At 40.3% G+C, this 26,228-nt stretch overlaps 1 protein-coding gene across 4 annotated transcripts in view; it reads right to left on the reverse strand.

Moving 5' to 3' along the window:
• Window positions 1-26,228, reverse strand: part of LOC132021769 (attractin) — a 149,082-nt gene that overhangs the window by 94,195 nt on the left and 28,659 nt on the right. For all 4 annotated transcript variants that reach the window (XM_059406627.1, XM_059406631.1, XM_059406629.1 and 1 more), the window contains exons 2-6: window positions 17,686-17,769; window positions 13,414-13,527; window positions 7,333-7,461; window positions 2,345-2,550; window positions 1,096-1,264 (exon numbers count right to left, since the gene is read on the reverse strand). In XM_059406627.1, the coding sequence (XP_059262610.1) occupies window positions 1,096-1,264; window positions 2,345-2,550; window positions 7,333-7,461; window positions 13,414-13,527; window positions 17,686-17,769 (702 nt within the window). The remainder of the gene's footprint in view (window positions 1-1,095; window positions 1,265-2,344; window positions 2,551-7,332; window positions 7,462-13,413; window positions 13,528-17,685; window positions 17,770-26,228) is intronic.

Raw genomic sequence — 26,228 nt, forward strand, 5'->3', positions numbered from 1 at the left:
TTTCCAGTTCCAACTGCCATTCTCAAAAGCAACTTCTTCTAGGTATGCAGAAGCCTATCAATTGGCCACCTGCTCTCCTTTGCTTACTCCTGCTCAGATTCTAATACCACAAAGGCTTTGTAGCTGTCAATAGTTAGCCCCCCTCATCTGTGCAGACACCTTCTGACCAAGTTTTGTTTTGTTTTGTTTTCTGACCAAGTTTTGTTTTGTTACCCATGTGTTTTTTTTCATTTTGCTATGCTAGTTATCTATATGCTTTAATGACTACTTGAGATTCAGAAACTATGCCTTTACTGCCATAGTTCCAGAATCCCTTACAGAACAGATTCTGGTTTTTTACAATATTCATTAATAAAAAATGCCTAGAAAAAATGTCCAGAGTACAAAATTGGCATGAGTACGTGTTCATAAATTTCTCCCTAAAATCAATCTTCATAACTAACTTCATAACTCCACTGTGATAACATATATTCTCCCTTCAAGATAAGTAACATAGGACCAGCAAACTCTGGGTCGAGTGTTAGACCATGGCATAATTTTCTCTAGCAAACTATAAATTCAAACCATCTGACCTACAAAAATGCTAATTAAATTTATAGGTAAAGTAACCCCCAATTTATATAGAGCCTAAGGTAAAATTTAAGAGATAGTACCTAGAAAAGATTAATTATTGCTTATTATAACAATGCATTCCTTATGCCTCCCAACTTCAAAAACTAAGAACATGTCAAAAAAATTCTGGAACAGGGACGCCTGGGTGGCTCAGTTGGTTAAGCAGCTGCCTTCGGCTCAGGTCATGATCCCAGCGTCCTGGGATCGAGTCCCACATTGGGCTCCTTGCTCCACGGGGAGCCTGCTTCTCCCTCTGACTCTGCCTTCCACTCTGTCTGCCTGTGCTCGCTTTCGCTCACGCTCTATCTCTGACAAATAAATAAATAAAATCTTTAAAAAAAAAAAAAAATTCTGGAACAGTACTACTAAAATACTAACAGGGAGTTTCCTCTGGTAATGGAATCACTGACGATTTCATTTATCTCTAAATTTTCAAAATGGGAAACTAGTAAGCTTCTTACAAAAATGTTTAAAACAACTTACGCTAGAACCATGTTGTAATCTGAGTGGTTGAACATATATCCTCCAACAACCCACATTATATTTCCATTGACCACAGCTTTGTGAGAGGCCCTGGGAAGCTTTAGGTTAGAATATTCCTCTCGAGTCCAAAATGACTGGTTAGCTGGCACAGGAATCGAACATCCAGGACCTAATAAAATAGAATAAATTAGCTTCACAAAATGCAGCCTTAAATTACTGCATTTCAAGATTTAATCATATAAATGTAACAACTATCTAAAGAATACTTAGTTGTTCCTTTAGCATCAAAATGTCAGACAAAGCCCTTTAATTCATTCTTTCGATTCACTCAAAGCTGGTGACCAAGGGTCATCTCCAGTATAATTCAAAATCATGTACTTTCTCATGATGACTTGACCACAGTCAGGTTAGGATTTTTTAGTAATGAAATACTTGCTTCAGCAGCTCTCAGAGGAAAGAGTAGACAAAGAAATTATTGATTCAAATGAAAAAACTTTAGGGTCAAAAGGTAAAGAAAGACTAGTCCTGGGAGTAATAATACAACCCATCCAATTCCTGGAAAATCAAGAAACTCCATTCTTGGGGGCTGTGCCTCCTGCTGCTACCTTTCCACAGAGATAGGTACTCAAACACTTCAATTCCTTAGCTCATTGATTTCGGCCCAAGCACATAAGCGAGAGCATTTAAACAAACACATTTCCTTTCAAAACAAAAGTACTCTGAAGAAAAGATGCATGTATAAAGAAAAACACTAAATCAGTAACAGGTGTTATCACACAAACCTTAAAGAATTTGCTAAAGCTTCTCCGATAACCTCTCTATCTGCAGGTAATTCCACTTGCTGTTTTAGAATGATATTGTATAATCGACCCCAATTTTTTCTGAATTTATTGAAAGTTTCTGAGAGATACTATCTGAGAGATACTATCACTGATAGTTCTTGTCCCACCTCCTAGGCTTGGTTCTCTGCTGTATTTTCTTGAGGTTGAGACCAAGTCCTCCAATTTTCATGAATGAATTGCAAAGAATGTTGAAACCCCTTCCATAATTCTAAAGTGACTACAACCATACATCTATGAAATTGAAAGATTTTTAAGAATCTGAATAACAAAACGCAAAGACTTCAATGCTCCCTGATACCTCATTAACATAAGTGGAATATGTGCAAGGAATGAGGTCAATGTATAATTTACTCAACTAGGAAGATGCTGTAAAAGGGAAGAAAAACCAAGAGAAAAGCAGCCCCTACCCTGCCACTCGGGGAAGCAGGAGCATCCTCTGACATCGCTTGAATTGCAAACGCCTCGATAAGGAAAACCACAGTCATGGACACAGTGAGGAATATCGCATGCTTCCCCTTTCCAGTTTTCCGAACATTCACATTGGACAGTGTTGCTGCTATTACTGCTCTTACATTCTCCTCGGCCTGAGCAGTTGTTCGGACACATGTCAAAACTATAAAAACAGTGGGGGAGAATGAAATCAACACAAAGCAACACTTCAATTAATTTAGCAGAATTTTTACCTACACAAGGTTTAAGACTCTCATGGGCTCTCCAGTTCATCCACAAGCATAATGGCGGCACTTACCAGTTGGCCTAAGTAGGGTCAGTCAACACTGCATAGCTAGGACAGGTAATGAAATCAATTCCAATCCTGCTGGATTCTCACAGGGCAAGGCAAGTTAAAAACTTAAAGGGAGAAGAAATTCTTGCAAAATGTGCAGGCTTAGCTTCTCAAAGGTGGGATGACTATGCTGTTCTTGGTGGCCCCCCTAGTGATGGGCATTAGAAAACTGTCAATTATGGGACATCTGGGAGGCTCAGTGGTTTAAAGCCTCTGCCTTCAGCTCACGTTATGATCCCAGGGTCCTGGAATATGGAGTCCAGCATCAGACTCCCTGCTCAGTGGGGAGTCTGCTTCTCCCTCGCCCTCTGCCCCTCCTCCTGCTCATGCTTGCTCTGTCTCAGTCTCTCTCTCAAATAAGTAAAATCTAATAATAATAAAAAAAAAAGAAAACTGTCAAATACAAGCTTCCAAGTTTGGAGGAAGGGGATAAAACAAAGGACTAACAATAAATTACCCATCCTCATGGTGTATATACCTCTGGACAGTTTCTAAAAGTTCAGAAAGTTAAAGATTATTGCCCAGAGTGGTATATTTAAAATTCCTCAATAAGTCATCTACTCATATCAGATGGAAGAAAAGGGAGGACCAGTTTAATTCAACAGTTTAACTATAATGCATCTCATAATAACACAACTTAACATAACTGTATTGAGGGGCGCCTGGGTAGCTCAGTGGGTTAGAGCCTCTGTCTTCAGCTCAGATCATGATCCCAGGGTCCTGGGATCAAGCCCGGCATTAGGCACTCTGCTTAGCAGGGAACCTGCTTCCTGTCTCCCCCACTCCTGCTTGCTTCTCTGCCTACTTGTGATCTCTGTCTGTCAAATAAATAAAATCTTAAAAAATAAAAAGGTAACTATATTGAGGAGCACCTGGATGGTTTAGTCAGTTAAGCATCTGCCTTTGGCTCAGGTCATGATCCTGGAGTCCTGCAATCCAGCCCCACATCAGGCTCCCTGCTCAGTGGGGAGTCTGCTTCTCTCTCTCCCTCTGTCTGCTGCTCCCCTTCCCCCTTCACTCATGCTCTCTCCCTCCCTCAAATAATAATATTTAAAAAGAAAGATAACTGTATTGACAGCACTCTAAGAAGACATAATTCACATTTCAAAGGGGAAAACAATAATGGAACTATCAGGATACTTTTAAGAATGTAGATTTCTTCTAAGACCTACAAAGAAAACTAAAAAGAAATTTTGTAGCAAAGCTTGATAAAAAATCAGGAATCAATTATTAAAAACAAGCTAATTAATGTTTACACCTGTACCCAAATATCAGTTTATGACATATTTATAATATATTCTATAATTCTGTAAATATTTATAAACAGTATTTTTATAATCTATGTAATTACAATGGAAGAAATATGTATATCTACTTCTCAAGACCCAGTAAGCAGAATAAGTACATAAAGTATTTGGTTAAAAAAGCTGAATGAGGGGTGCCTGGGTGGTTCAAGTGGGTTAAAGCCTCTGCCTTCGGCTCAGGTCATGATCCCGGGGTCCTGGGATCCAACCCCGCATCGGGCTCTCTGCTCAGCAGGGAGCCTGCTTCTCCCCCCACCCCTGCCTGCCTCTCTGCCTACTTGTGATCTCTGTCTGTCAAATAAAGGAATAAAATCTTAAAAAAAAAAAACTGAATGACATTCTTCTCAGCCTCTAGAAAGTGGTATCTACCATCTCTACAATAATATAAACACAGAAGTAAAGCTTCAATTTCATCTTTTTAAGAAAAAGGCCTTTGTAAGACAATGGTTTATAAAAACTAAACTTTAAATCTCAGATTGGACTTGTTAAGGTAAAATGGCTACAATAATCACACTTTGTTTTTACAAAGGGTCTAGGATAAAACTGTAGTAAAGCATTGCCACGATGTGCTCATCCTTATGCCTCACACCAAAAATATGTTAAATTATCATTTCCTACTGACACACTTATTAACCGTATACCAGGGAATGTCATACAACCAAAACTTCATGTTACTGAAAAGAAAAGAGGAGGGAGTAACCCTTAGCACCTACTAAACTAAGGGAGGACAAATATCACAACTTCCCCTGTGCCTCAACTTCTCCACTCCAGTGCCCTCAGGCATTCGTGGACTTCATGTGCCAAAAATTAATTATGATCACTTATTACAGTTACATAAAATCTCAAAACACAAAAATCATTTTTGAATCTCAGAAAAATGAAAGTGGCAGGTAATACATTGAAACATCTGCGCATATGTCTAAATTGGAGTAATGAGAAAATTAGTCTAATTATTTGTGCTTAAAATGTGACTCGGAAATAAGATGAAATGCCAATTTGTGTGAAAATAAAATATAACTATTTTTCTCTTCTTTGAGAAGAAAATTAGGCAACACCAAAGTAGCTGTAGGTACTAGACTCAAGGGTCCCCCAGTTGAGGCAAGTCCAACGGTACAATTCAGTGCAACCTGAGGACACCTAGAAAATGAGTAACAATGTTTTATGTGTGTCCTTCTGGGCATTCTTCTGGGAATAAAGAACATTGTTTAATTTGGCTTTTCAAAGGGTCTAGAAGCCCCAGAATGGTTTAGGGCTCCTTTTTAAAGAAGAGAGATCTTGGAACCAAAAAGCTAGTAAAATTTAGGATAACCTTAAGATTCCTTCACTTAATAAATAAATACTAATTCTGGTCTCCAGGAGAGATCAAGGCTTCCCCTACACCAATGAGGGTAAGAAAAACATGCATTTCTTGGGAAGATAGTGACCACAGAGCTAACAGAGCTCTCCAGTGATGGGGCAAAGGGTTTCCGGTGTCAAGGGATATTTGAATTGCCTTCTCTCTAGGGATGCTCCCTCCCTGGAGTTTCTCTTCTTCCCCAAGGCTGCTACTATGAGACTTGGAAGAGCAAAGACTGTACCTAAGAACCTGTAGGGAACCTGGAATGGGGCCTGGATGGATGGCTAGAGCAATGGACCATGGACAGGAGGAGGCAGCATCACCCAGGAGCTTAGCAGAAATCTGGATTCTCAGGCTCCAGCTCTGTTGCACTCTGGTCTCTGAAGAAGGGCCAGGGATGCATGTCTTAACAAGCCCCTCCAGAAGATCCCTGTGCATGTGAAGTTCGAAAAGTACCAGCCTAAGCCTTTACTCTTCCCTTCAGATCTGAACTTCCTTCCTCCCAGAGTGTCCCACTCTCAATGCTGTGACTCTCTAACCTTCCATTCTGAACTGTGCCTCTCCCAGGCCCCTGACTCCACCCTCCCCAACTAGGGTCACCTAGGGCCCCCTCTGCTTACTCAACCTCATAGCTGTCAGTTCCCTCCTTAAAACTTTCTTTTCTGAGCTTCTGTAACAACACAGCCCACAGGCATTCCTCTACCCCTTAGCTGCCTCTACTGCCTTTCTCCTCACTGTGCACACGCTCCATAAGCCAGTTACTGTCCATGTGCCAGTGATTCCCAGATGAAAACCCCTGGCTCTTCTGGGCCCTGGATCTGAATATCAATGCCCTGCTTAGACATCTCACATGTACCCAACCAGACTCATCAGTCTTTCCTCTTTACCCAGCCTTTATGTCTGCCTGGCTCATGAAAAATCAGCTTGCTAGTACTGTGATACAATGGCCAGGCTGCCAAGTCACAAACCTTGGGCACCTGAAAAGCTAAATGAGTGTACCAAGCAAGACAGAGATCGGTCTAAAGAGATCTGAAAGAATCCGGAGACCCTGAGAAAACAGGCAGATAAAAAATCCAGCATAAAGGTTATATATACATGGAGCTTCCTGCTGCTGCCAGGAGTTGGCAAACTTATTCTGTAAAAAAAAATCACATAGCAGGGGCGCCTGCGTGGCTCAGTGGGTTAAAGCCTTTGCCTTTGGCTCAGGTCATGATCCCAGAGTCCTAGGATCAAGCCCCACATCAGGCTCTCTGCTCAGCAGGGAGCCTACTTCCCTTCCTCTCTCTCTGCCTGCCTCTCTGCCTACTTGTGATCTCTGTCCAATAAATGAATAAAAAACAATTTTTTTTAAGTTAAAAAAAAAAACAACACATAGTATCTTGGGCTCCTTGCGCCAAAGACACTCTCTATTACAGAGCCCTTGCTTAGGGAGCTTTATGGGTTTAAAGACTTAGGAAAACAAACATTTCTTAAGAGTAAAATATGAAAAGACAAAAGTCAGCCTCTCTCCTATCATGACAAATTCCCAAAGCTGTCTAGGTCTGTTTCTCTACACTTCCTCTGTAATCTCAGCTAAGTCCTCATCAGTGGGCCAACAACTGAGCACATAAGAATGACTAATGTCTGTTAAACTGCACTTAGCAAGAAGCCCCAGTGTTTTCATCCAGCAGCAGAAAAATGCCCCTCTTTTCCAGAAGAAGCTCAAAGGCAAGACCTGGGTTGCAACTGTGGTCCCAGATCTTTTTGACAATGTATTTCACAGCTTCCCACCAGTTTCCTCCATTATAGAATGAGTGAAAAACACAGTGCCGTATTTCACTGAGTTTTTAAAAGAACTTTAGACGAGAAAATCCACGCATACCGCTTAGTGCAATGTCTGGCACACTGTCAGCCCTCGATACATGTTAGTTGTTATTACTGTTAAATACAGTGTCTGAATAAAATCACAACGATTAGACTTAAATATCTTACTTGTAAGTGATATTAAATCCAGTCAAATTATAAGCAGCATCACTAAAAAAATGCAGCAGGGCATAACCTGATGTGGTAACCACCTCAGGGACAGTCTCGTTGCCATCTCTCTCCGGGACGATGAGGCCACTGAAACAAAAACACATTTCTTACAAAGGGAAGCATGGTCACCAGGCACATCACATGGCGGCACACAAATTCAAACCTGGAATTCATCTTAGAATTTTTTTAAAAACACTTTGAGGAAGAGGGGCAAATTCTTGTGATAAACACATACTGCCACCCGATCAGTCTGGATCCAGTTCTGAACTCTCTGAGGAACAGATCTGAATCTTTCACCAGGCCCTCCTTTATCCTGGCTTATATTTCTAAAAAGATTTGCAATCAATGATCCTATTCTTTTTTTTTTTTTTTTTTTTGGTATATAAAACTATTTCTAATTCCTCTTCAAGAAACTCAGTAAACCTTCAAAATCACAGTAACAAACTTTATGAGTTGATGAATGTCAAATATAAACTACTGGAAAGTATGAAGAGTAAAATTATAAATGAACTTGATAAACACCCACAATCTTTTTTTTTTTAATATTTGTATTGCTTTATTTGTCAGAATCACAATCTTAACACTATTATTCTGATGTACTTTCTTTGCCTAATCAATACCATATAACATCTTATATTCTATTTTATAAGTAATACATCATAAGCAATCCCCCTCTCATTCAGCATCCAATACACAAGATATTTGCTGGGTGTCTAGAGAGCATTAAAAATTATCAAGTCAAAGGGTCTAAAGGATGGCTTTAAACCTCTTGATCCATAAAACCAACTTGCTTTCCAGAAGCAATATGTCAACTTGAAATCTCATCAATATGAGAATGGAAAGGTCCAGCCTACCTCACTTGCCAATAGGAAGGATTACCAGTCCTATATTAGCTTTGGTAATTTAATAAGTAAAAAGTAATTGTTTTATATTGTGGTTTTGAGTTTCTTTTACACTCCTGAAGTTAATCATTTATTGTATGTTTACTTGCCTTCTGCATTTCTTCAATGTGCACATCTTCTGCCCGATTATCAATGCACTATCACCACCACTACGTTCAGTGTAAACCTGAATCCTTACCAGGTCCTATGCAATCTGCTCCACACACACAGCCCCATCCAACGAACAAACATCTCATCTATTACTCTCTTCCCTTCACTCACTCAACCCTAGCCACACTAGTCTCCTTGCTTTCCTATAGCACACACCACATAAACTCCCCATCAGGCCCTATGACAGTCTTCGACAGTCATTCACTGTGACCTAGCAATTCTAAGTTCTTTGTAGAACTAATACCTGTTCATGTACACAAACACAAATATACAACAGTCCTCACTGTAGCACTATTCAGACTGGCAAAAGCTTGAAAATCACCTAGGGGCACCTGGCTGGCTCAGCTGGTAGGGCATGTGACTCTTGATCTAGGGGTCATGAGTTAAGCTCCACGTTGAGCATAGTGATTACTTAATAAAAAAGGAGGAGGAGGAGGCGCACGGGTAGCTCAGTCGTTAAGCATCTGCCTTCAGCTCAGGTCATGATCCCAGGGTCCTGGGATTGAGCCCCGGATTGGGCTCCCTACTCAGCGGGAAGCCTGCTTCTCCCTCTCCCACTCTCCCTGCTTGTGTTCCCTCTCTCACTGTGTCTCTTCGTGTCAAATAAATAAATAAAATCTTCAAAAAAAAAAAATAAAGAGGAAGAAGACAACCACCTAAATACGAATCTGCAGGGAGTCAGATGATGAATCATTCTGTATCTGTAAGTCTGTAGAACTAACAAGGAGCTCGACAAGGCATTCCAGTAAGTAGAGGAAAAAACAAGCTGCAAAACAATGGGCCTAGCATATGTGTACATTTACACATATTTAGGTAACTGCATATAAAAATAATTAATTGGAAGAATATAGAAGCAGGAAATGAGGAGGAAGGGATGGGATTTTCATTCAGTAAGATTTTAAATATAAAGACAGAATTCTAGGAACTCGAGAACTCCGAAGGTGCTCCAAGTTTACAAAACATTGAAGTATTTTGCACTGTGTAGTCAGCTAACCAATATTTACTGATGCTGCATGTGAGCCACAGTTCTAGGTACCAGAAACATGGCAGTGAAGAACTCCCTGCCTCCATGAAATTCACATCAGGGAAATGACAAGTGAGCCTAGATATACCCCCACCCCCGCCCCGACACACAGGTGTGTGTATGTAACACCAGGCAGAGATAAATGCTAAGAATAAAACAGTGAAAGAACAAAAGGTGCTACTTTAGAAAGGGGCAGCTAGAGAAGGTCTCTCGGGAAAGGTGGCCTTTGTTAGAGACCTACATGAAGGTTTCAACTGTGATCATGCTTTCATCAATTTCATGTACCAAAACCCCTTGAAATGCTGAGCAGGGACGTACCTGTTAGAGGGCCACCTCGAAACAGGTATGTTGGAAGTAATCTTCCCAGAAGAAATACTGCCTCAGGAATGACTGGGGGCTTCATCACATGCAGAAAACCCACACTCTTCTCCTAGCATGAGCATCAGGACCAGAGATGGGAACACCAATCCTCAATCCACATGCCTGGGCATGTCACAGACATCTGGGAACCTCAGTGTCCTCAAAGTGCACAGGAGGAAATCCTGCCTGCCTCGCAGCGATATAACAAACTATTACAGCACATAAGTCCTGAAACACCGCCTCACACTAGCAGGTGCTCAGTAAGTGATGGCTCATGGTGTTTATTACTCATATGGTGGGGACATTTAAGTGTGCGGGACAGAACAGTAGGCTGGGCGGAGGGAGGAAGGGCAGAAGTCACACGGCAGGGGTGGAGGGCTGCGTGCACCAGATAAACGTGATGCTGGAGAAAGGGGGTCAGCTTCCTCACTGTCAGAGAAACTCAGGCACTGGCTTCTTTTCACTTTGAAAACCTGACATTGTGAAAGCTTTGGAATGTGCCACTTTCTCCCAGTGAAAATAAAACAACCCGTTTATGACAAAAATAAACTTCTACAGGGTAAATAAATACAAACAGCCTTGGCCCAGCACACAAGGCAATGGAAAGTGCGTGGGTGAGAAAGCGATGCTGCAGGCGTGCCATTCAACTGTCACCACGAGCCGCCTCCCACCTCCCTCCTCCTCTCCTACCCCCAGGTAGATAAATACACTCAACCAAGGCTTAGGGGGCAGCCACATGTTCAGCTTGAGCCAATCAAGAACTGCCTGCCCTGGGGTTCAGTATAATCTTATATTTTAAACCACTGTTCAGAACAATTTTTGAAAACCACCGTTCAAAGATATTTTCTTAATTCAGTAGAATGGTGCCAGGCAGAATTGGGTTCTCTGAACACACCTGGGGCACACCCTGCCTTCACCAACTACACCAGTCGAGCTTCCTGGTAACCCTAGATTTGACACACCTGTCTCCTTGCAAGATGAGATGCCCCCCGGGGGCAGGGAGATGGGGAAGGGAAGCCAGATTCTTCAAGTTCAAGCTCAGAGTCTGGCGACGGGGCTGGGGTTAGGGTTAGGTCCTGGTGGAAAGATCCACGAACCTGCGAGGTACCTGCCTTTGACGGCTTCTCTGTGTGCCATGGTCTGACCACGGCTGGGTCAGCAGAGTGCCGGACAACTGATGGATTCCTGTTCTCATGAAGCTCTTCTAATAGCTCTCTGTCACAGTCTCAACAATTGCCCTATCAATAGATGCCTCCCCCCGGCCAGAAAAAACCACCAACTCTCCAAAGAATAATGTTCTGATGAAGAAAGTTCTCAGAAGAGAAATCTCTTCTCCCCGCTCCACTACCACTCCCCACTCTGCGACAGCCCCTAGCAGAAGGGCTGTTCACAGAGGTGCTCTGTTGACACATCTGTGAAAGTCGGTGTCCCACAGACAGAATGTGGTAGAGCTGGAAGAATCCTGCCGCCCCCGCGGCTCTCAGATCTGTCTGCTAACGGAACCTGGTCTGATACACAAATTTTATTCAGAACTTCAATATGTCAAAGATAAAGGCCATCAGCCAGTTCAGAATCAAATGGGACTTTGGAGTTCAGAGAAAGCACAGTAGAGCACTGGGACCTGAGGCAGCAGAAACTGAGAACTAGAGCACGTTGATTTGCTCCGAGTTGACAGAGAGACTTGGGCAGAAATGACACCCACAGTCCCCACCTTCGGAATCCCACGGGTTCTCATTAGCTGGGCCTTGTGCCCACAGGCTCCCACCATTCGGCCTCCTCCTCTGCCTGCAGGTCACCATGGGGTTCATTCTTCCTTCCAAAGCTCTCCTGACCCAACAGCCCTCCTCAGCCCCCATCTTGTGCCAGTGCCCTCATGGCTTCAACAGTGGTTTTCAAGGTGTTCTGCACATCACTGCTTCTAGGGGTTTCATGTTGCAGGCAAATTTCAATTTTCAAACACATATTTGTTCACTGTTATTTCAGAAACTTCAAACTAAATATGTTATTAGTTTAAATTTTAAAATAATCCATGTGTTAATTTATATTATTAGTTAATGAGCTTTTATAGAGAACCATAAAACCCTTCCAGTTATTTGTACATATACTTTGCCTTCTCTCAGAAGTCACTGACCTGAAAAATTACAGCCTCCTGCTTGCTTTGTTGCTGCTGTTGCTTCACATGTGTGCTCATCAGCTATACAGTCCAGGGGAGCCACAAGGCGATGCACCTGCTTGGCTGAAGTTCCCACAAGGGCCACTGGCAAGCTGAGTCAGAGTGCCCGGCACATAATAGGGACTCCAGGAATTCTGAGTCATGAACTCAGTGTTGAGTGAACCCCCAGAACTCCCAGCAAGTGTTATCATGGAAACATCCTATTATAGACAGTTTTCATGCTTATTGGAGTTTGGGGTGCCTCTTAACATAACCCAAGGTATGCCTCAAATTCTGGCATAAAAGTATGTACTCCCCACACTTGGATGATGACATTTTACTGCTTAGCATGGCCTATCTACCCTATTCTTTGGCTCTATTGGTGAACCTCTGAAACCCAGAAAATGACCTTGGTTCTTAGTTTAAAGATACGATGGAGAGAATTCTAAGCCGAAGGAAGTGGAGGAAATATCAAGGCACATTAGTCCCCTGATTTCCTGTGTCCTTGGGCCGCTGTGTACTGTTTATTCTCTGTTACCTCCTCACTGATATGAAACGTCAAGACTAACCCCACGTGAGGAATACAAAATATATTTGTTGAATTGATATCTTTTTAACGTCAGGGAAATAAAATGTCAGAAGAAATCCAGAAAGTCAGCTGCAGATGAAAAAAATGACAGCTATGGCTCTCTATAGCTATATATGGAAAAAGACATTTTATGAATTCTCTATCAAGTAAAAGGAAGAAAAATGGATGGTTTGGAATTCCCATGTAGTCAAAAACATAATAAACAACAAAGCTACTTACTGTTAATAAAAACGAAAATGCCAAAACAACAGAGAACACTCCACATAGTTATTGTTAAGCTGTTTCATTTAACTACTAATCAAGAATACACTTGTCCAAAAAAAAAACCATAATCAGCATTTTCCTCTCTTCCCACAGGTTACTCTTCATTTTCTGTGTATTCTTCCAAAAAGTCCTCCTCAGCCATATTAATGCATATACATAAATACACACACACACACACACTTGATCGAATTCAACAAATAATTCTTGAAAGGCCTACGTGATGAGGACCCCAAGGATCAAGGTGACTGGTTCATGATCCAAAGTTTTCACAGAAATAATATCCAATATATTACTCACAAAACATTTTTTAAATGTAAACTGCACCACCACCACAAGAAGTGAGTAAACTTGATACGACTGCCATAATTTTATAGATGAGGAAACTGAAACAAGAGGTCCAATACTCAGCCCCGAAACTTACCCAGTGGCTACAGGAAACCAAGTCAGGCCTAGAGCACAAGTGACAGAGGACTCCAGAACTAGCACCTTCTCCATGAAATAAAGGTGGTAAGTGACCATAAGAGTTTGCAATCTAGGAGGTAAGTCTGAATTCAGAAATCAAATAATGATTAACTATTACTTATGTGACGAAACTTACCTAAAGGCAGCAACTAGTGGTGCATAAATTGAGTCTCCATCATAAACATATAAATGGTCCCAACTACACTCTGTAGCAAAATGATTGAAACGGAGTCTCATTATTCTATTTGGCCTGAAAAGAACAAGAGAGGCAGTTTATAATAATCATCATAACTATAAAACATTTGAGAAGAAACTGGAGAAAGATCGATTTTTAAAGAACTCACAGGGAGAGAAGAAATAAATAGTAGATAAATGACATTCCTTCATATGTCGAAGATTTATTTCCTACTTACTGTGTGCAAGAGACCACGAAGCACACGATGGTAAACAAAATCACCCTGACCTATGCCTCTCTGGGCCTTACAGTCTGTACAGTGGCTGTTTTTTGTTTGTTTGTTTTTTAAGATATTTATTTATTCATTTATTTGACAGAGATCACAAGCAGGCAGAGAGGCAAGCAGAGAGAGAGGAGGAAGCAGGCTCCCCACTGAGCAGAGAGCTGGACGTAGGGCTCAATCTCAGGACCCCAAGCCAAAGGCAGAGGCTTAACCCACTGAGCCACCCAGGCGCCCCCACAGTGGCTGTTTTTAAACAGGTCGTGAACCAACCCATTAGTCCTTCTGTTTCTGCACTTCCTTCCTTACCCAACTTCAGATTCCACACCACGTCATTTCACAAACACAACTGCCAGTTCTCTATACTTGCCTACCCTTCTGCCTTTCCATACAACTACCTGGCCAAGGCCTAGTCTAGAGGACACCAGTTATCCTCTTTGACTGAGATTAAATGCCAAGAAAACTAAGCCTATCACTGGTCCTCTAGAGGTCCTCAAGACCACTAGGTAGGCTGGTTTCAGGACAGGTCACAGCTTACCAACTTCCAACTGGTACTTCAATTCTGCCAGCAATGCCACTACTCATTCTCTCTCTCCTTCTCCACAACTGCTGCTCACTCCCAATTACTATTTCAAACCATTTGGTGCCACCTCCCTGCTTAAGCTCAGCACCCAGACAAAAATCTCCCAATTCCCCATTTTCCAAAACAGATACACCCACCCACTCCTCTGTCCATCTTTCAACCACCCCACACCTTCCTCTCATCTGGAACTTTCCACATCCTCATTTTAATCTCTTTAAGTATCACGTATTTTACCAAAAATAACAAAACATAAAAATGTCAAATCTCAACTCTCCTTCCAGCTATTATCTCTCTCTGCTGAAGACAGTGAAGCTCCACACAAGACTTTGCTTTCTCTGTTTCCTCACATCCCACTCACCCTCTTTGCTCTCAAACCTGGCTTCCACCCAAACACTCCACTCAAAAACCTCTTGGTAATATTAACACTGTTTATATCCTGGCGATGCCCAATTATATGTCTCCAGCCTTAGGCCTTCCCTCTACTCCACACTCATCTAGCTAACATCTCTAAGCAAACAACTAAGTAAGTTCATAAACAAGTTAACTCATCTGATGATGGCTCTTGTGAAGACATGAAAGGAATGTGATGTGTACAACAGGTGGTAGGGAATTACCCCCAGAAACCTCTAGAAGATTTGAGAACAAGAGATAAGCCATGTGAGACGGATAGGGAACCATGTTTCGGACACAGGGAACAGTACAGTCTTAAATCCAAGTGAGAAAGAGGTTGATGTGTCCAAGCAACATGAAAAAAATCAGTGTGTCTGCAACATAGAAAACAGAGGACACCACACGAGATGAGAAGTGAGAGATGGGCAAGGTGCAACAGCAAAAGCCGGGAGGCCAATTTCAAGGCTATCACGGTGGCCCAGGAAAGACAGGATGGTTGGTGTCTTGCAATGGCAGAGATGAAGATGAAAAGGAGAAGGTAGATGGACTGGGAAGGCATTCTAGAGGGAAAACGGGCAGAACTTACTGACAGGCTGAATATGGGGATAAGGGGAAAGAGGAGTTAAAGGTTTTCCTTAGGCTGAGGAGGACCAAACAGGAGCACCCCTTAGGCTGAGGAGGACCAACCAGGAGCCTTCAGAGGACTGCTACAGAAGGACGTCAGATCGGAATGAACTGACAGAAAGCATAGAGGCAAACAACTCCTTAAAGCAGCAGTTCTGGAGCTGTGGGCCTCGCGATGCTGGGAGGGGCCCTGAGACTCTTTGAGGCAGTCTAGGAGGTCAAATCTATGTTCAGGATAATCCTAAAATATCACGTGCCTTTATCAGCATGTTGGTATTTACTAGGTGCGGAGCGATGTGGGGAGAAAGATACTGCCAGCACCTTGGGACAGAGCGAGGCAGAAGCACCAAACTGGACCAGTAATCCCTGTTATTCTTCACCACTACACGCTCACAGAAAAAGGAAAAATGGGTTTTGTGTAAGGGTATCTATATTAAGCGGTAAAAATGATTAATGTCATTGTCTTGAACCACGAGTATACAACTTTTGAATATTTAACAGGACAGGACAGGAAGTACGAACAAAGCACTTCTACAGCCCAGCACAGGACAGTGGTCTCAAGGAAAATCACTCTTGCAATCATTTGGGTGGTGAGCTGAACCAATTGCTCTTTTTCCCAGAACGTCATCTATCATTTTTACTTAGAAGAACAACTAACAGGGTACCTGGGTGGTTCAGTGGTTTAAAGCCTCTGCCTTCAGCTCAGGTCATGATCCCAGGGTCCTGGGATCCAGCCCCGTATCAGGATCTCTGCTCAGCAGGGAGCCTGCTTCTACCTCTCTTTCTACCTACCTCTCTGCCTACTTGTGATCTCTGTCAAATAAATAAATAAAATCTTAAAAAAAAAAAAAAAGAACTAACAAACTATGGTTACTCAGACTTGTATATCTGCTAGATACTTTTTGAAAAAAAATGAACAAAGCAAGTCTGTCACTTCAAAGAAAACAACTGACAGTATTTGGTGCCAAAGATAAAATGTAAGCTTTCAAGCAATAATTAGAGTTATGGAATATTTGCATCTGCCACCCAGATGCAACTTCCCGGTGCTTCGAACTTTCCAATGAGATTAATGGTGACATTAACCAAGTGATTTCTTTTCATGTTATGTCATGAAATATATCAAAATTTAAACGATCTGCATAATTCAGAAAACTACGAGTTTCCAAATAACCCATATGTTCTGTTACAGAACCATCCAAGGGTTAAAGAGCCATTCCAGAGCATAAGAAAACCAACAGATTTTAACTTAAGTTACCGAAGTTCATGAACATTGAACACTGTTTCAGATTCCACACTGCAATTCACTTTAAAGAAATTACCACTTGTCAAGCTTTGATGTTTGATGGTGTATCAAGAAACCATCCAAAATTATTTAAAAGGGTTATCAAAATCTCCTTCCTTTTTCTACTACATATTCAAGACTAATTTTCTTCACATACTTCATCCACAATAACTTACTGTAACAAAGTGAATGCAGAAGAAAATAATAATAATCTAGCTATCTTCTATCGAGCCACAGAAGAAATTTATAAAAATGTAAAACAATACCATTCTTTTCACTGATTTTTTTAAAAATATAGGGTTTATTTTTTCATAGAAATGTCACATGGGCTGACATGTAGTAGGTTTTTAAATGATTTAATGAAGAATTTCTTTGATATTAATTTATAATAATAATAATAAACATAGATATAATCCATACAAACAAAAATTATTTGGAAATCTCAAAATTTAAGAACGTAAAGGGGTCCTAAGACCACAAAGTTTGAGAAACGTTGCTTTAAAGATCTGCCATAAAGAGAGGTGCCTGGGTGGCTCAGACAAATAAGTAACTGATTCTTGATTCTGGCTCAGGTCTTGATCTCAGAGTCACGAGCTCAAGCTGCACACTGGGCTCTATGTCCAGCATGGATCCTACTTTAAAAAAAAAAAAAAGCCACGAGAGAAGAAGGAAAAGGCAAGAGCTGGAGGGTATAGGAGGCCCAGAGAAGAAGCCATTTGAACAGTAACAGTTATTTTTATTTTCCTGCCCACAATAAAAATAGGCAGTTACAAAAATGTTATAAGACTGTAATTGTCTACTGCTTTAAGCAAACCATTTCAAATATTCAAGTTTTAACGATTATAATTGAATATACAAATTTCTGGTATGAACAATTCATTCACAGCTTTAAATCGACACAAAACTTTTTTCAGATTAACAATGAAGATTAAGAAAAATAAATTCACTTGTCAGATGAAAAGTTATCAAATAAAATACATTTTAAATACTTTATTTTACAGATTGTTAATTTTGCTTATAAAAAAAAGTAATGCCACACTGAGCTTGGAAAATAAAACAGGCATTACTACTTACTGTCCTTCAATGAGCCATGTGCACTTCGTTTTATATTTATAATTTCCAGGTCCATCTGTCACAAACCCAGAAGATCCAGTTAGTCTGTAAGGCAAATTAAAAAAAAAAAAAAAAAAAAAAAAAAAGTAAGTCAGAAAGAAAAAAAAAAAAAAAAAAAAAAAAAAAAAAACACTTAGGTCCATCAAAATTTCACATATCAATATCTTTCTTAAAAGTTAAACATAGTGGTATATTAATGCATAACCAGAAGAGAATCACTGGATAGTTAGAGTATACTAATCTGGGTGAAAAGAATACTTGCCATAAACTTAAGAAAAGGGGGTACAAATACACTAAAATTAACAGGAATAAACAAAAACATACCTAAATCTTTCTAGCTGCAACAAGAAATCCATACTTTGTACCATGAAAATGGCTACAAGAACTTACTTATAAATATCAGTTGGTTTTTAAAAAGTAAGATCACACAGTTACAGGTACAACTGTATCTAATACAGTAACACTGTGGGGAACACAACTGAGATGGGCAAGCACATCAAGCTACAACACACAATGGACCCATCACACTCACCTTCTTCTGAAAGCAATCTACCACACACCATGAGCAGTGTCCTCCAGAACCCGTCTTCCCTCACTCCTGCCAAGTCTGAAGTTTGTCAGTATTTTTAGGTCTTGCCAATATGATAGGCATATCCTCATATCTCATTAATGTTTGGACTGCTACTAACCCTGAAGCTTGAATATCTTCTCATATGTTTTGGTCATTTGCATTTCCTCCTTTGTGAATTAAAATTCCATATTCTGCGCCCACTCTGCCACCAAGTTGTCTTTTTCAAATTAATGTTTAGGAGCTCTTTTTATATTAAGGAGCTCCCATCTGCATTTTAAATACACTATAAATATATTTTCTCAGTTTACTTTTTTCTTTATATTTTGTGTCTGTTATCTTTTACTATATATAACTTTTTAATATTTAAGAAGGATGTTATTTCCTTCCTCACTGCTGTTTCTAGATGATTTTTCCTCCCTCTTCCATCACCAGTGTCAGCCTTTCTGAAATAGATGTTCTCCTCTGGATCTGCCTCCCCTACTTTCTGAGTTAACTACTGGCATCCCAGTTACTCCTTCTCACCCACTGATACTAGCATCTAGCTCACTGCCTTCCATTCAACTACATCAACATTCAAGATGTTTCAATCAGAACTCCAGCTCTCCATTTCTTAACTTCACCATTAACGGTCTTTTCCTCCACTCCACATAAGCCATCCACTCCTCTGGGCCCCGCCATTATTTGTGAGAGCAAAAGCACCAAAATCTTCATTTTAGGCATCCTATGCTATGACCACCATATCTTTTGTCTCAAATTCATTTCCCCTTTTCCAGGAAGTCATCAGCCCTATGGGGAACTCCAATCCACTGATTTCTTCCTGTTCATCACTCACAACCCACACACTTGACTTTCCCCTTACCTAGTTAAGATTCCATGATCCATCACAATTATCATCACCTGCAAATCCCTTGGCTTCTTTCCCCTTCTCTCCCTCTGCCATACTTACCTGGATATTGATATCTCCATGACTTATTCCCAATATCCATTTTACCCCCAAATTGTTAGTCTGAGCCAATCATGGTGTTGTGTGTTCCCTGCCAACAACTGACTAGAAATGTGTATCAGTTAAGATTAGGTTCTAGCCCAACTGACAGAAAAATGTAAATTGTAATGGCTTAACCAAGATATAAAGTCCAAAGAAATACAGAGCACATAAGGGAATTCTATAACCAATAGGTTATAGAAAGGGACCTAATGCTCTTCTACCTTGTTGCCCTGTCATCCTCAACATGTGGCTTCCACCTAATAATCCAAGACAGCTGCTCCACTCCAGCTTTTATTCCCACATTCTACCCAGCAGGAAGGAAAAGAAAACAAGATGCACATCTCCTCCCTCTTAAGTCAAACAGGACAATTCAACTTACATCCCCTCAGCCAAAAGTTACTGACATATCTAAATGGAGAGGGAGGCTGGGAAATGTAGCCATTATTCCAGATGACCGTGTACTCAATGAAAAATCAGGATTCCCTTTACTAGCAAAGGGGACGGACAGAGGCCAAAAAGGTCACTGCCAGTCTCTGTCACAGCATGTAATCTAATACTTGGATGTGAGGGCAAGTCTTGATGGAGAGCTTCCAGGCACTATTTTTTCATTCTTAAGAAAGACACTGTGGTAGACAGGGAGATATATCACATAAATCTCCCTTTTGAAGAAGGATTTACTGTCTCATCAACAGGCAGCCAGCCTCCCAGTGTCAGTTTCTTCAGGAGGTGCCTTGCCCCAAGTCATGCCTTGCCCAGGGCAGCTCAAACCAGAGAGGGTAGAAAGGCTGGAACATTTCAATCCAACACTAAACAACTCTGATACACAATCCTTTGCTCTATAAGCTCCCCTTTGTCAGGCCTGAATTGAAGTTCAACTTCTTCCTTTACCCAATTCTGCTTCCTGCCCCTTCCTCTCATAGGTGCCCCATAGGTGCCTCTCATAGGTGCAATTTGTGCCCCAAACTCCATCTCAGCAACACAGCCATCATGCTACGGGGTGGAACACAAAGCCAACACCAAGAATGATAAACCAAAGAAATGCAAAGGTCCATGAAGAGCAGTACCAACCAACAACCACAGAGGCCTCTCCATGTTTATGGGCTAATACAGTTCCCACTGGTTACTGGTTCATTGTGTATGTGTGTGTGGACACAATTTAGGCCCTTCTAGCTCAGAAAGTTTCCTGGTTTTTTACTATGCTTGTTTTGCTCCCAAGAGTTTCTATGTATTTCATATACATAGACATACTCAGGCCTTGGCAAATCAGCACCACTTTTAGAAAAGAAATAGATCGTTTTAATTTTAAATATTCACTGAGTATCTTTAAATCTAGCATTTATATAATTTTACAAATAACAAATAGTTACGATCACAGATAGCCTTTTGTCAACTGAAGGACAATTCTCCCTTTGTAACTTCTCTCCCCAAGTACTCCCAACCACCCTACACTAAGATAAACATTTAACCACCTCGTAAGCATTCTTAACTAGTTTTCTTCATACTTATGAGCCCATGATATATGCACAGCTCTCTTCAATTAATGTTTGGCTACACAATTATGCAAACTTTTCCACATCTTCCTTTTTCTCACGCCAACAAAACTCTGGGAGTTTTAATAAAACAGGTATGAGTCCCCATTCATTTTTTCCATGGAGCATTATCTTCTAACCTACTGGGATAGCATTTTTTTCTGCCTTTCTCCTAATAACATTCATTTTGTTTTCAGTCAGCTGGCATTATGCACATTGCTGCAATAAATATCTCTATACATATGGCCTTACTTGTGCTTTAATTTCTAAGAATAGAATCTTAGGAGGAGGATTACTGGGCCAAAGGAAGATGAATTTTAATTGTTAGCCAAGCTGCCAAATTACTTCCAAAATGGCTGTAACAATTTACATTTGCACGAGCAGGACGTGAGAGCATGCTCTTCTCCATGTCCCCTCCCTACCCCCCATATTAGATATTCTTGTTTCTTTTACATTGTTAACGTGAAATTCTCTGTGTTCTAGTGAATGGCCAGTAGAGTGTTTATTGAAAGGGGAAGGTCAGGAGTATCAACTACACTTTCAGGTCAAGTTTTATATTATCACTGGTGATGCAGGTACACACACTGGTACTGCCTGTGCTCACTTCACCAGCAGTCACACAAAGGCATCTGATTGAAACAGAAAGACTCTTCAACAATAGGAAACCAGATACAGAGAATTAGTAACTCCTTGCTTCTACCAAGTTTCCAATTCAAGAATACACTGGGGGTGATTCTGCACTACAAACATACAGGGAAAATAGGGGAACCCTCCATAGGAGGCAGGTTTCAAAGGAGCCACCTTATTATTATTTCTTTTTAATTATTATTAAAGTATATTGGTATTATTACCAAGCAAAGTGGCCTATTTAAAAAAAAAACAACCCACAAACCTCAACTTTTCTCACCTGTTTAGCTTTTCTTTGTGGTCAAGTGTGTTGGACATCGTTAAACTTTGATCAAAGTTCCTCAGACATTAAAAAAAAAAAAACAAAAAAAAAGGCAATCTATCGTAGGAATGTGAACCAGTACTGATTCATGTGTAATTCAGTTTACTGAATGCACTATTCAACTCCCTCATATTCTCCCGTTACCTACTAGACCTATTTCTGAGAAAGGTGTATTGAAATCCCACACCATGACACATTTACCATGTTATTTTTGCCTTATTTAGCTATTTAGCCAAATAAGTTTGTAACTTTTAGACTGTCATAAACTGTCCCCTTTATCATGATAATAACCATTTATATAGTTTGATGTTCAGGTTTCATCTTATCTATTATTATAATTACTGATTTTTTGTTGTTGTCTTCCTGGGCCACAGATCTTTATTCAATTCTTTATTTTTCATATTTCCTCATCAAATTTTCAAAAGTTTCTTTTTTCTAAACAGGACATGGTTTAGGTTTTGTTTCTTAACCTAGCCTGACAGTTTTACCAGCATAATATAATTTTTCACATTTCGTGTGACTGCTATACCGATTTGCTTCCTTCCAACCAAAATTTTAAATCAATCTTAGAGAGGAGCAATTTATATACAAATGGCATCTTAAATGTACAATTTCTTAAGTTGTGACAAGTGTATATACATGTGGAACCCTCCCAAACAGCACATAAGACAGGTCTGTTACCCCCAAAAGTTCCTTCATACCACTTTGCAGTTAATCTCTCCCAACACTGATCTTATTTCCATCACTAGAGACCAGTTTTATACAATATGATTTAATAAAAGCGTACAGAGACACTCTTGTGCCTTGCTTCTTTTGATCAGCCTGATGCTTCTCAGTATGATGTGTATCAGTAGTTGGTTCCGTCCCATTGCTGAGTAGCATTCTACTGCATGAATATACCACAGCTTGTTTATTCATTCTCCTGCTGATGGACACTTGGATTACATAGTTACATGAATAAAGCTGCTAAGAACACTAGTGTACAAGCCTTTGTGTGGATGTGTGTGGACACTCCTCTTGGATAAATAAGTAAAAGTGAAATCACTGGATCAAAATTGATAAATCAGATTTAAAGAAACTGCCATAATTGCTTCCTAAGTGGTTACACCATCTTATACTTCCATCATCAAGGAATGAATCTTTGCTGCTTCCAGGTTCTCCCAGTAATCCCCTTGTCTCAAGCTCTGGTGAGATTCTCCCCATCGACTTAGCAACATATTGACCTTGTGGCCGTCAGGAAGATCTACTATATCACACCATCCAGGATCTGAAGCTTTACGGTCTCTGTCCCTTGCTACACTGGCCCGGCTATACACCAGTTCTCTGTCTGGGAGGATCACAACAGATCCTAGATCCTAGAGTTTCCTATAGGTCCCCCCAGCAAGCTGGTTCAAGAAAAGCAAAGTGCTTGCAGTTGTGAGAGCCAGGGAAGCAAGACTCACCGAGGCTGCCATGTTCTTATCAGGCTGCCATGTTCCTCATATCCCTCTTGGCTAAAATCCATTTATGTTTGGATTTTCTGTTGCTTTCAAGTAAAACCACCCCAACCACAAATTTTGCCAATTCTGTGATGGAGCCTCTTCCCCTAATAGTTCAGAAATCAAGATATACTATTAAAGTCAATGGCATGTCACAGTTTAAAGGAAGTGGTTTTTCTTTCTTAGTGGTACGCAAGATAAAGGTGTACTTTACATTCAATGGCATCTTAGCAAGTTGAAGTTAACACATACAACAAAACTCTAAACCTGGTTGAACCCAACTCTGCTTACTCTGTATGTGCAACCAAGTAGCTGGCTAAAACTAGAGACACAACGTTGTGCTGACTGGTCTCACTTCACATTTATAAACACACATCTCAAATAGGTTCTCAGCACTATAAGACAACAATCCTTCCATTTTCCTGGCCAGCTCACTTTTATGCATTAATATCTTTCAACTTCCCAAATCCTCTTCCCTCTTTCCAATTTCAACTGCTGATCAGTGGATTCCTTTACTCATTTCATGTGTATTTTCCCCCAGTGGAATGTAAACTTCATAACGGTAAAGATTTTTGTCTCTTTTGTTCTCTATTTCCAGTGCCTAGAAGCGTGCCTGGCATCTTAATGACACTAAGTGGATAGTTGTAGAAGAAGAAATAAATTAGGAGAACTACATTTTCTTCCCATTACTAAATGCATGTGCTTTCCCCTGGTTACAATGTATAAACTATCTAAATTCATCTAGGGTTAAATCCTCTACCTGGGTCCAGAATTCTCTACTCAATCAAGGGTACCAGCAGAACAAACCTGATTCCAACCCCAACCCCACACTTCTATCTACTGGATCAGCATGAGATGAGCTTTCAGATTTCCTTCTTAAAAAATAAACTTTTGGGGCACCTGAGTGGCTCAGTGGGTTAAAGCCTCTGCCTTAAACTCAGGTCATGATCCCAGGATCCTGGGATCGAGCCCCGCGGGGGATCTCTGCTCAGCAGGGAGCCTGCTTCCCCCTCTCTCTCTGCCTGCCTCTCTGCCTAATAAATAAATAAAATCTTTTTTAAAAAATAAAATAATAAACTTCCTTCACCTTAGGTTCCACTTGTGCTATTATCACTTCTGTGCTTTTACAGCAAGTCTTGAGAATTATCTACTCTCACTGACAACTCTCTAACCTACTAATTTCTTACCCCATTTCAGCTAGTTAGCTTTAATCCTAACTTCCCCAGCCCCCCAAAATCCCTTAGTTAAGGTATATGAGCCTTTGAAATAGTTGATACCTCTTTCTTTAAAAAAAAAGAAAGAAAGAAAGAAAGAAAGGAAGAAAGAAAAAAAAGAAAAGAAAAATATTTTCTTTATTTTTGCTAGGGAGAGAGAGGGAGCACAAGCAGCAGGGGGCAGGGGTGTATGGCAGGCAGAGGCAGGCTCCCCACTGAGCATAAAGCTTGATCCCAGGACTGGGGACCATGACGGGAACAGAAGGCAGACACTTAACCGAGTGAGCCACCCCAGCACCCAATGCCTCCCACTTTCTTAAAATACTTTCTTGGGGCACCTGGGTGGCTCAGTAGGTTAAGCCTCTGCCTTCGGCTCAGGTCATGATCTCAGGGCCCTGGGATGGAGCCCCATATCGGGCTCTCTGCTCAGCAGGGAGCCTGCCTCCCTTCCTATCTCTCTCTGCCTGCCTCTCTGCCTACTTGTGATCTCTGTCAAATAAATAAATAAAATCTCTAAAATAAATAAATAAATAAAATCTCTGAGCTAAATAAATAAATAAATAGATAGATAGATAAATAAATAAAATACTTTCTTCACTTGGTTTCCAAAACCCCCCTGTTCTCAATTCACAGCTTCTTCTCAGTCCCCTCTGATAAGCCCACCTTCTTGTCCCAGTCAGCCTCTAGTTATAGGAATGCCCCAGGGCTCCACCTCAATCTGCTTCTCTGCACGAAGTCATACTGATCTCATACTATTGAAAAACATTAAATACTACCTATATATATTTTTAATAATGGAATTTTCATCTCTGTGATAGCACCACCATTCTCCTGGTTATCCCAGGCAAAAACTATGAATAATACAAGCATATCCTCTGTTCAAAAAAAAAAAAAAAACCTTTCATTTTTTTCCTTTCCAGTATTTATGACTTTATTATTTTTCTGGCCTTATTGTAATTAGTTAAGATCTGTTATGACATGGAAAAGAACTGGTGACTGGCAAAAACTGGTGAGGTCTTGTTCTCAATCTCAGGGGAAAACTTTCAGTATTTCACCATATGTTCTTTGTAAAACCCTTACTTAAACCAGATTAAGGAAGTACCTTTCTATTCCTAGTTTACTAAAGATTTTTAACATTAGTGAGTGTCGAATTCTAGTTTTTTTTTTAAAACTGTGTATCTAATGATCATTTGCTTTTTCTCTCTTATTCTATTAATGCTGTGAATGATATTGATTTTCAAATATTAAATTGACACTGAATTTCTCAAATAAACCCAAGTTGATCATGATTCTTTTTATATTTTGCTGGATACAGTTTGCAAATATTTTAAATCTGTTTTACAGCTTCGTAAGTTAAACTGACCTGCTTTTTATTTGTTAAGTTTTGATAACAAAATTATCTGGAACAGGAAAGGAATTTCACCTATTTTCCTATCTGTAGGAGAGTCTAAGATTGGTGACATTTCTCTTGTAAACGTTTGGAAGAATTCATTTGTAAAACCTTCTGGGCCTGGAGATCTCTTTTATGCAAGTTGGTCTTACTAGAGTTTGCCATTTCATCTAAATTTTTCAAATTTATTGGAATAAACTTATTAACTAATATCCTCCGATTTTTCCAATGCATGTAGGATCTATAGTGATGTCCTCCTTATTATTGATCGGTAATTTGTTTTTTTATCAATTTCTTCAGCAGCTTATCAATTTTGTCTTTTCTTTCATACATATATATTTTATTTAAATAATCTCTACGGCCATCCAGGCTCCCCTCAATTTTGCTT

Source organism: Mustela nigripes, chromosome 7 (assembly GCF_022355385.1).
Source record: "Mustela nigripes isolate SB6536 chromosome 7, MUSNIG.SB6536, whole genome shotgun sequence".
In the NCBI taxonomy this organism is placed as follows: domain Eukaryota; kingdom Metazoa; phylum Chordata; class Mammalia; order Carnivora; family Mustelidae; genus Mustela; species Mustela nigripes.